The sequence below is a fragment of the Lithobates pipiens genome, unplaced genomic scaffold, assembly GCF_037356315.1.
Source record: "Lithobates pipiens isolate NorthernLeopardFrog02 unplaced genomic scaffold, aLitPip1_a1.2 Scaffold_18, whole genome shotgun sequence".
Taxonomy (NCBI): domain Eukaryota; kingdom Metazoa; phylum Chordata; class Amphibia; order Anura; family Ranidae; genus Lithobates; species Lithobates pipiens.
Window position 1 is genome coordinate 590,849,018 of NW_027507758.1, and position 12,126 is coordinate 590,861,143.

A 12,126-nucleotide genomic window follows, 5' to 3' on the forward strand; every position below is an offset into this window, starting at 1 on the left:
TTAAGGAAACATATTTTTATTTGAAATTCTTTTTGAATGGAAACAGATTTACATTTTCATTTGGAATTATTTTTTAATAAAAACACATTTGCTCATTTTGCACATAGCCGTTTCATTTTTACATGAATTAATACATTTTATACAAAGGAGGTTTTTGTGTAAAGAAATCTCATGAGATCTACTGTACATGATTAGCTATTATGGTGATCACGTAGTCTGTAAGGACATATTTGTTTATGATGGTTAGTGTAGACCAGTAGCTCTCAGAGAAAACAATAGATAGATAGATAGATAGATAGATAGATAGATAGATAGATAGATAGATAGATAATCTTGTCCTCAGATAGTTCTTACTTTGGGTCTGATGAATGAATAGTTGTCAAATGGTTTATTCGGTTTGTCACCTTAGCACAATTGTACGCCTTGCCAACTGGCCAAGAGCTTTGTGAACATCTTTATTTCTTAGGCTGTAAATTAAAGGGTTTAACATTGGTGTAACACTTGTATAGAACACCGACACTATCTTGTCTGTCACTCCAGTGTCTGAATTTCTTGGTCTCATGTACATGAATACAGATGTTCCATAGAAGATGATCACCACGATAAGGTGGGATATGCATGTTGAGAAGGCTTTGTATCTTCCAGAAGGGAGTTTCATAATGACTAAGAAAATTTGTATATATGAAAAGAGGATGAGGCACAAGGGAATTAGAAGTAACATGGACCCACCAACCAAAGTTATGATGTTGTCCACAAATTTATCCCCACAAGACAGCTGAAGTAAGGATGGAGATTCACAAAAGAAATGATTAATGGTTACATGTCCACAGAACTTTAAATTACATACAAAATAAATATCAAAGGAGGCTATGCTACCACCAGTCATCCAAGACACGCCAATCATCCCGTTACAAGATACTACATTCATAATAACATTGTAACGCAAGGGATTACAGATAGCCACATATCGGTCATAGGCCATGAAAGCCAATAGTATACACTCTGACACACCCATAAAAAGATAAAAGTAAATTTGAAGAACACAACCAGTATACGAAATAGTTTTTGCTGACAAAATAATATTTAGTAGCATCTTAGGCACAATGATTGATGTATAGCAGATGTCCAAGAAGGACAAATTAGTAAGAAATAAATACATAGGGTTGTGCAAATGTTTGTTTGTTATTACGGCAACTATAAGGAGAATGTTAATGGCCAGTGTAGTCACGTAGACAAATGAGAATAATTGGAACAGCCATGATAGTATGTTGGGATTATCTGAAAATCCAAGAAGAATGAATTCTATTACTGCACTTTGGTTCTCAGCTGCCATGGCCACCCTCTTCTAATAACAAAATAAGAAAGGAAAACTTCAGTCTGATAATAAATCACCAGTAAATATACAAACCAGGTTATTCCCATTTTGTGGACACAAAACACAAACATTTAAGCAGTTATTATTATAAAGTATTTGTTACGTGTGTTGAGAAAAGTTATGGCTGGGCACCATTTATTGCTGTAATGTTACAGGTGAATATTGTATATTTGGCTTATAGGTGAAATGCAAAAGATGCATCCAAGTGGCATACTACACACAACAGTACCATAAGTAATACTGAAGATAGCAGTTAGTAAAACTTTATGTTTGCAGATTTTATTATGTAAAACATAAATTTATTTTTGCAGAAGAAGATAATGCCAACGCCAACTAAAACATACGTACAAAATCTAATAAAAATTTAGCAAATTCTACGGATGCAAAAAATGTAAACAGCTTTAATATCAATACCTGTCTCATCTGCATGCAAATTATTAGTAAAACATAAAAAGGAAGATGGATGAGATGTTACTTATGTTATAATTTGTATTTTCCTTTATTAATTACTACACAAAACCTTAGAGATAAACAATATATTTGATATAACATGTTACCATATACAAAACAATTTGCCCTTTGCTTTTTGAGCAAATAAAATATTCCAACAAGGGATGTCTAGGATATGAGGCCTAAGCTTAAAGTGTATCTAAACCCAAGAGCAAATATTTAATATATTGCATCTTGCTAATCTATAGATGTGGTTTCTGCATTCTTAAGAAATATTGATGTAGCAACCCTCATGCATATGCAGTTAATGAGTAAATGATTTCAAGCCCTTATTTAAACCAGTATATGACCATTCTCCCATCTACTATTACATAATCATATTACAAAATTCTGTAGCTATGAAGTCATTTAACTCCTTCCCGCTTGGCCTATAGCAGAATGATGGCCCGGGAAGTGGTTCAGTTACCCTGATTGGGTGTCATATGATGTCCAGCAGGATAACAAGCCAGCACACACCTGCAGGGGCATGCAGCATAGCAATCGGTGGTGTGGTGTGCCAATCTGACACACTGCATCTCCGATCTTGATAAAGAGTCTCCAAATCACAGCCGATCACAGTGTAAATAGGAAGAGCCGTTTATCAGCTCTTCCTCCATTTGCACTGACAGAAGCGAGGAGAGGAGAGCTGATCGGCTGCTCTCCTGATGGGGGGGGGGGGGGGGGTCTGTGATGATTGACTATTAGTGCAGCTTCCCCAAGGATGCCCACCCAGGACCACCAGGGATGCCAAGCCAGGACCACCAGGTATGCCAATCAATGCCCATTAGGGATGGCACTCAGTGCCCATCAGTGATGCCTGCCAGTGCCTCTTGATCAGTGCTGCCTATCAGTGCCATCTATCAGTGGTGCCTATTAGTGCCCACCAGTGCCACCCACCAGTGCCACATATCAGTACCACCTATCAGTGCCCATCAGTGCCAACTATCAATGCCCAGTGCCACCTATAAGTGTCCATCAGTGCCGTCTATGAGTGCCCTATCAGTGGTACCTCATCAGTGCCACCTCATCAGTGCCAATCAGTACTGCCTCATCAGTGCCCGTCAGTGCAGCCTCATCATTGCCCATCAGTGAAGGAGAAATCCTACATATTTACAAAGTGACAGAAACAAAGAAAAAAATAATTTCTTTCAAAATTTTAGATCTTTTTTTATTTGTAGTGAAAAATATAAAATCCCCAGTGGTGATCCAATACCACCAAAAGAAAGCTCTATTTGTGGGAAAAAATTTTAATTTGTTTTCGGGACAGCGTTGCATGACCACGCACTTGTCGTTCAAAATGCGACAGCACTGAAACCTGAAAATTGGTCTGGGCAGGAAGGGGGGAACGTGCCCTGTATTGAAGTGGTTAAGAACATAATACAATTATAATTAAAAGTAGACCTGAATGCACGCAGCTAAAAGAATGCTCAAAAAAAAATCTAGAATTGTTAATAGTGACTAAACAGTACCCCAAATAATTCACCTTTTGTCTTGAATTCCTCAAGAAAAATAGGCCCACTTCCACCTTCAGTAAAAAGATCTGCCTGCCTCTGCTTCATTCACTCTGTGGGTCTGTTCTGGGGTGCCACATAGGCTTAGACTGTGCAGAAATGGTCGGGTCATGGGTTCAGGCTCTGTATGCAAGCTCTGGGTTCAGGCTCCTGAAATATTCTTGCTGAACAATATTTTGCAGTTTGCACAATTGATGTTTATTTGCACATACTGTAGGACACAGCAATAATTAAATACACCTTATTATAAACTTAAAAGTAATACTCTGCAGATAGATTGGAGCAATAGTCTGTGGTTTTGCACAGATATTGAAGACACCGTAAGGACTGAAGTTTATTTTTATTGTGTTATATTTTTGGATTAAAATAAAAACACACACAAATCCTAGGTTTTCTAAAAAGTTTTCTTCGATTTTATACATTACTTTTGCATAGGTTTGAAGGGAGAATGCTGCACCTTTTTTTTAACTTACATTGCATTTGTGTGGCGGACTCAGTCTAGTCCACAAAATTGTGTTCAGCTGCTGACCGTTTAGTTGATTTTCTCCATCAAGGCCTTTTTACATGGGCTGGATCTGTTTGCTCAGCGGGGGATCTGTCTGCTGATCCCCCACTGAGCTGAGCAGAGCAAGGGGGTGACAGGTCTATATTTTCTCCGCTTATGCAGAGTGGAAACAGATAACAGAACAGAACAGAACTCAATGAGTGGTCAACTGTCTTCTGATCTGCCCAGATGGAGGGGAAACAGATTACCTTCCATTTGTTTTTAGAAGATCAGATCGGATTGGAGGTAGGTGGGTATAAATGGATGAATAGAGGATAATGGTGGGGTTCGTCTGAAAATCGGACAGGCAGAACCAGATCGAACTGCTTGTGTGAAAGGAGCTTTCACATGGAGACAAAAAGAACATAAAACTTCTCAGAAAGCAGTAACTGGAACAGGTGTCCACAGTAAAGATTACCCCATTTCTTTTACTGGTGACAACTGTAACACTTTGGATTTTTCCATCACGTTCCACCTTGGTGATAATGGTCACCAGGACAAATAGAAAAGGTTACATAGTTAGATAGTTGGTGAGGTTGAAAAAAGACACAAGCCCATCAAGTCTAAGCTGTGTGTGTGATTTTATGTTAATATTGTATATCCCTGTATGTTACAGTAGTTTAGGTGCCTATCTAATAGTTTTTTCAATGCTTCCCGCTGAAACCACTGCTTGTGGAAGAGAATTCCACATCCTTACCCCTCTAACAGTAAACAACCCTTTATGCAGTTTAAGGTTAAATCGCTTCTCCTCTAGTATTAGTGAATGTCCATGTGTCTTTTTAAATTCCCTTGCGTGGAAAAGTTTAATCCCTATTGTGGGGTCATCAGTACGGTATTTGTACATTGAAATCATTAGACATGTGCATTAGTTTTCGTCCGAATTTCGGGTATTTTCGTTATCGTTTTAACAAACGTGCAGAACCCGAAAACCGAAAGATCCGACATAAACGAATGCTTTATTTTCATTTTCATTGGGATAACAGTTCAATATAGATAGGAGATTTGACATGACGCTGACAATAGCGATCTGTGTCCGTCAAACCTGTGGTTGAATGTGCCTAACCTTAGCTTTATTAGTCCAAGATTATTCTACAAAAGAGAAAAGATTCGACATTATAGAGACAATAGCAAAAAAGGTAGAATGTGCCTAACCTAACTCTATTAGTCCAAGATTATTTGACATAGAGAGAAAAGATTTGATATGAAGATTTGACAAAGCAGTCGCTGCGAGCGGGCATTTATGGTCAAATGCTCTGCCCATAGGCTATAGAAGAATACTAATGTTGGTTGACTAGTAATAATAATTAATAAATATAATTATTACTAGTGTCATACAACATTAGAATTCTACTATAGCTTGTAGGCGAAACATTCGACCGGAAATGTATGATTGCGGCGTCATACAGTTTAGCTGCTCCTTCTTAGAACATTCGACAGACACCATAAGCCTTCAATGACAGATTCGACCTTAATTATTTCAGATTTTCAGACAAATACATTTTTTAAAGAAATGAAATAAATAAAAACAAATTTAGAGGTTTTTTTTGGACGAAAATGAAATTCCGAAAATATTTCAGTGTGCAAATCTATCCCCTCTCAAGTGTCTCCTCTCCAGAGAGAATAAATCCAGTGCTTGCAGTCTTTCTCCGGTCCCTTTATTAGCTTTGTTACCCTTCTCTGGACCCTCTCCAGCTCCAGCACATCCCTCACGAGGATTGGTGCCCAGAACTGGACAGCATACTCCAGGTGCGGCCAGGCAAGAGTCTTGTAGAGCGGGAGAATTATCATTTTAACTCTGGAGTGAATCCCCTTTTTAATGCATGTCAATATTCTTGGGCCTGTAATCTACTAAAACTATTAATCTACTAATACCCCCAAGTCCTTTTCCATCCTAGATTCCCCCAGAGGTTCTCCCCCCCTAGCGAGTAGATTACATTCATATTTTCTGCACCCAAATGCATTATTTTAAATTTTCAACAATAAACCTCAGTTGCCATGAAGTTGCCCACCCCAGTAATTTGTTTAGATCTTCTTGCAAGGGTTCCACATCGTGCAAAGAAGTTATTGCCCTGCTTAGCTTAGTATCATGTGCAAATACTGAGCATGAGCTGTTTATCCTGTCCTCCATATCGTTAATGAATAAATCAAATAGAATTGGTCCCAGCACAGAATCCACAACAAGTACTTCCCATTTATCACAACCCTCTGGACTCGCCCCCCATAGCCAGTTTTCAATCCATGTACTCACCCTTTGGCCCATGCTTACAGAATTTAGTTTGTACAGTAAACGTTTATGGGGAACAAGAGGTGCAGGTAATAGTAATAAAAGCCAACAGCAAAAAAAAAATCTTGTGCTCGTCCCTCCACAACAACACAAGACTCATGTTAATTTTACTACCCTGTTTCCCCGCAAATAAGCCCTAAACCAAAAATAAGACCTAACGTTATTTTCAGGGATAGGTGTAATATAAGCCCTACCCTGAAAACAAGCCCTAGTTAAAGTCGTAAAAACATGAAATCCGTTTTGTAAAAAGATTATATAATGTGCAGTGTATTTTTACGTGCAGCAATCTGTTACTAACTATTTTAGTAATATTTACCGTATTTATCAGCGTATAACACGTGCCGATGCATAACATGCACCCCAAGTTTAGGAGGGAAGTTTAAGGAAAAAAACTTTTAGGAGGGAAGTTTAAGGAAAAAAATTTTTCATTTTAAATGCCCATCAATACAGCCTTGCACAGCGTCCATCTGCAGTCTTCCCCAGTGTCCATCTGCAGCCTTGAATACTGTCCATCTGCAGCCTTGAATACTGTCCATCTGCAGCCTTGCAGTGTCCATCTGCAGCCTTACCCAAAATTGCAGCATGTCTGTTTTTTAAATTTAGCGTTGCCGAGATATTCGGCTCCTCTCAACGTCGACATAGATGGAGCCGAGCTGAGTGTACTGTGTACTCAGCAACTCACTTTCGCTCGCAGTCGTGCCCTGTCCCACCCCTTGGTCCAGCTCCTATAATGGACACAACATTGGTCCAATGGTGGGATGTAAAGGCTAGGAGGCAGGACTAGGCATGACTGCGAGCAGAGCCAAGTGGAACCAAGCCTAGCCGAGTACACAGTACACTCAGCTCGGCTAATGCCGGCAGCGCTCCTCTTGCCCTCACAGACAGCGGGGATTAGTGTATAACCCATCCTCATGATTTCCCCCTGATTTTAAGGAGAAAAAGGTGCGTGTTATACACTGATAAATATGGTATATGTATATACAGTGCTATGAAAAGTATTTGTCCAATTCCTGATTTTAGATTTTTTTGCATATTTCTCACACTTAAATGATTCAGGTCATCAAACTAATTTTAATATTATGCAAAGATAACCTGAGTAAATCCAAGATACAGTTTTGAAATTTTTATTTCATTTATTAAGGGGAAAAAAGCTGTTTCAACCTGCCTGACCCTATGTGAAAAAGTAATTGCCCCTTCCCATGCTGAATCATGAATGAACTGTGATTAGCCACAATTTTTTTGGGAAAGGTGAGTTAAATTTCACTTTCCACACCCAGGCCTGATTACTGCCAGACCTGTTGAATCAAGAAATCACATAAATAGAAGCTGTCTGACAGAAGTGAAGCATGCTAACAGATCACAAGAAGCCACACATTGTGCCACAACAAAAACAAATCACAGTTCAGAAACAAAGTAATGCACATGTATTGGTCTAGGAAGGGTTTTAAAGCCATTTCTAAGACTTTGGAACTCCAGTGACCCACGAGGAGAGCCATTATCCACAAATGGAGATAACTTAGAACCGCAGTGAACCTTCCCAGTTGTGGTCGGCCTACAAAAATTACTCCAGGAGCATGACAACGACCATCCAGGAGGTCATAAAAGAACGGAGAACAACATCTAAAGAACTGCAGGCCTCACTTGCCTCAGGTAAGATCAGTGTTCATGATTCAATAATAAGAAAGAGACAGGGCAAAAATGGCATCCATGGAAGAATTCCGAGGCCAAAGCCACTGCTGACCAAAAAGAACACAAAGGCTCATCTCACATTTACCAAAAAACATCTTGATTATACCCAAGACTTTTAGGCAAATATTCTGTGGATTGATGAGACAAAAATTTTACTTTTTGGAAGGTGTGCGTCCCGTTACATGTGGCATAAAACAAATAAAGCATTTCATAGCAGGAACTTCATACCAACAGTCAGACATGGTGGTGGTAGCGTGATGGTCTGGGGCTGCTTTGCAGCTTCAGGACCTGGATGATTTACCATAATTGATGGAACCATGAATTCTGAGCTCTACCAGAAAATCCTAAAGCAGAATGTCCGGCCATCAGTTTGTGACCTCAAGCTCAAGTGTACTTGGGTCAGCAGCAGGACAATGATCCCAGACACAACAGCAAGTCCACCTCTAAATGGTTCAAACAAAGCAAAATTTAGGTTTTGGAGTGGCCTAGTCAAAGCCCGGACTTAAATCCAATTGAGATGCTGTAGCATGACCTTACACAGACTATTCATGCTGGAAAACCCTCCAATGTGGCTGAATTAAAACAATTCTGTAAAGAGTGGGCCAAAATTGCTCCACAGCAATGTGACAGACTCATTGCCAGTTATCACAAATGCTTGATAAAGGTAACAAGCAGTTATTTGGTTTAGGGGGCAATTACTTTTTCACATAAAGCCAGGCAGGTTTGGAAAGCTTTTTGCCTTAATAAATGAAACCATCATTTAAAAACTGCATTTTGTATTCACTTGGGTTATCTTTGTGTAATAATAAAATTTGTTTGATGATCTGAATCATTTAAGTGTGACAAATATGCAAAAAAAAAAAATTAGAAAGGGGCAAATACTTTTTCACAACATTGTATAATGTGCAGTGCGTCTACTTTAGTAAATTTATTGTAGAAAATACCTTATTTACAGCGATCGTGGGCGCTCACGTGACCCAACAGAGATCTTCTCCTCTCGTCCCATCTGACGTCATCAGCGGGGATCTCAGCCCCTCCCTCTGTAGTATTCAGAGCGGGGAAGAAGAGCTCAGGTCATGGGAGCACCCAGTGGCACTGTAAGGCTCCACGCACACTGGAGCTCATAAACTGCAGTTTATTGGAGTTTGGGCGTTTTTTTTAAAAGCCCATAAACTCCATTCTACGTTAGCCTATGTGTCCATGCACACATGGACGTTTTCTTAGCTTTAATGAGAAGTGGAGTTTATGGGCTTCTTTCTGAACGCCAGAAATTCACATTCAAAGTGCAGTTTTTCACCTCTAAAAAAACGACAAATGCCGATAAACGCTCATAAACACGCGTTAATTTGTGTTCGGCATTCTATTTTTTCAATGCATTGTGGGAGTTTGGAATGCACTGTGGGATTTTTGGCTTGTCCTCTGTGTATTTTTATTGAAAACGCCCATAAACGCTAACGCTAATAGACGCTCATAAACGCTAGTACAAAACGCTGTTAAAAGCACATGTTTTAACCAGCGTTTTCTGCCAGCAATCTGGTGTCCAGAAAAAGCTTTTTTGAGCTTCAGTGTGCATGAAGCCTAAATAAGGTATTTTCCACAATAAATTTACAAAAGGAGACACACTTCACCTTATATAATCTTTTTACAAAACGGATGACATCATTTAACAAGGACTTTAACCAAGGTTTATTTTTGAGATTGCAGAATGTCATAAAGCTGACTGCTGAACAGACAGAGGGAGAGGGAGAGAGAAGAAGGAACTTAAAAACAAACAAACATTTTATTGTTTTATTCCAGGTTTTTTTAGAACATAGAGAGGGGTTCCAATTCTCAGGACCCACTTAGCCCCTGTACACACGGTCGGACATTCTGCCAACCAAATCCGTTGGATTTTGTCCGACGGATTTTGACGACGGATTGTGTCCGAAACTGTTGCATACACATGGTCGAACAAAGTTGTCGAAAAATCCGATCGTTCAGAACGTGATGACGTTATTTCGTTACGACGGGACTACGTTCAGGCTAGTAGCCAATAGCTTTGGTGTAGGAATTTGATCTGAGCATGTGTGCCACTTTGTCCGATCGGAATTCTCTACACATGATCGGAGTATGTCCGATCGGACCAGTTTGTCAGAAAATAATTACAACAAGTTGGAAAATTGGGTCCGACGGATATTCAGACAGAAACAGTCCGATGCATACCACACACAGTCGGATTATCCGACAACATTGTCCGATAGGACACATTCCGACGGATTCTCCGACCGTGTGTACAAGGGCTAACAGGCCAGATTTTAAGTATTACCTTGGGGCATGCAGACTAAAATACTGCAATCATTGATCAGAAAATTATATCACCTGTGATGTATTTCAGTTATCTTGCAAACCTGGCTTGTTGGTGGGCCAGGTTTGCAAGATAACTGAAATACATCACAGGTGATATAATTCAGATCCAGAGGACAGGAGTTGAGGACTACTGCTTTAAAGGATCAGGGTTTTTGTTTTTATTTTTAGGGCTACAACCACTTTAAGATCTTCATGATGACATGAATGTATTTGAATACATGTAGATTATTGTACATACCATAAATAAATAGGACATCCCCTGAAAATAAGCCCCAGTGTGTTTTTTGTAGCCAAAATAAATATTATATATATATATATATATATATATATATATATATATATATATATATATATATATATAATTTATTTTTATTTTTTTCGGGGAAACGCGGTAGCAGAGACACAGACAGCAACAAGAGCATAACAAAGAATCTAACCGTTTCCCATTCTTTCCATAATTAAAACATGGTAAATCTATACATACGCACATTGAATTTTGTTTTAATAATTACCAGTAACATTTGACCGTTATTTGATTTGGCATGTAAAGCTTGAAAAGCGTTTTTATCATCTGCAAAAAAAAAAAAAAGAAAAAAAAGAAGTTTTGGTGTCCTGTTTTAAAATGTCAGAAATATAATAATGGCTTTGTCTAAATCAAAGCTCTGGACAACATTCACTGCCTCTGATTTATTATTATTATTATTATTAACTATATTACTATAGTAATACAGAACAAGCATACTAATACTCACATTCACATTATACATTATAAATAAAAACACAATTGCAGTAATAGAACTAACTGTAATATGTTATGATTTGTAGTTATTTAAATGCTACAAATAGCTCATTGTTTGAGATATTGGGGTTTATTTACGAAAGACAAATCCACTTTGCACTGCAAGTGCACTTGGAAGTGCAGTCGCTCTAAATCTGAGGGGTAGATCTGAAATGAGGGGAAGCTTTTCTGATTTTATCATCCAATCATGTGCAAGCACTGATGCTGTTTTTTTATTTTCCTTGCACGTCCCCCTCGGCTCTACAGTTACCGTACTTTCAAGTGCACTTTCAGTGCAACGTGGATTTTCCTTTAGTAAATAACACTCATAATAAAGCTGTTAAAATTGTGTATGGTCAAGGAAACAAAAAATACAAAATGATGGAATTTGACGTTTTTTGTTGTTAATGAATGCATCAAACTGTGTACCTGAATAATAAGGGGCTGCCACAGAGTATTTCAATGCAACATGTGCCAATTTTTTACTAGACAAAACAGATTTCCCTGGATCTTAATATAATTGTACATTTGATAATATTGATAAAGAAGTAGCACAGGTTTAAAATTGTATATAGTTATGTCTGCCTGTAGATCCTCTTTTATATCTTTTATTATATAGAATGCTTGTTAATCTAATACCCAAGATACTGCAAATTACTGGGTATCTTCTCTAAAGACTTTCAGAAAAATACATCCCCACAGACTTCACAACAAATTGTGTTATCTAGATGAAAAAAAAATCTCAATGCCACGCCAAACTCAGTTTTTCCTGGCATGCACCATTGTATATCAAACTGGACCAACAAAATGCAAACTCAATTCCAAAAACAGTTGTCACGCTATGTAAAATCTACATTAAAATCAGAAAGCAATGATTTGCAAATCTCATACCTATCAAATGTTTAAACAGGGAAATTGTACAGTTTCAATAAATAAATACAGCAATATTAAAACTTACAACAGCAATGTCTCAAAAAAGTTGGGGCACGGCAAAAAAAATCTGGCAAAGTGGTACTAGAGAGGAAGAGAAAATATTTTGCTGCTAATTAGGTTAATTGGCAACAGATCAGCAACATGATTGGGTATAAAAGAGCATCTAAGCCCACGTAC

General features: G+C 38.3%; 1 protein-coding gene across 2 annotated transcripts; it reads right to left on the reverse strand.

Annotated features, from left to right (window-relative positions):
* Window positions 1-209: 209 nt before the first annotated feature.
* Window positions 210-11,587, reverse strand: LOC143990329 (olfactory receptor 5V1-like). 2 transcript variants are annotated; one of them, XM_077490376.1, is made up of 3 exons: window positions 11,446-11,587; window positions 10,751-10,809; window positions 210-1,345 (listed from the first exon to the last, which is right to left on the reverse strand). In XM_077490376.1, the coding sequence occupies exons 2-3, from the start codon at window positions 10,757-10,759 to the stop codon at window positions 401-403; spliced, it is 954 nt and encodes a 317-aa protein (XP_077346502.1). In that variant the 5' UTR covers window positions 10,760-10,809; window positions 11,446-11,587; the 3' UTR covers window positions 210-400. The 2 variants fall into 2 exon arrangements, with proteins under 2 accessions (XP_077346502.1, XP_077346501.1); XM_077490375.1 differs by having other exon boundaries at window positions 10,727-10,809.
* Between the last annotated feature and the right edge of the window lie 539 nt (window positions 11,588-12,126).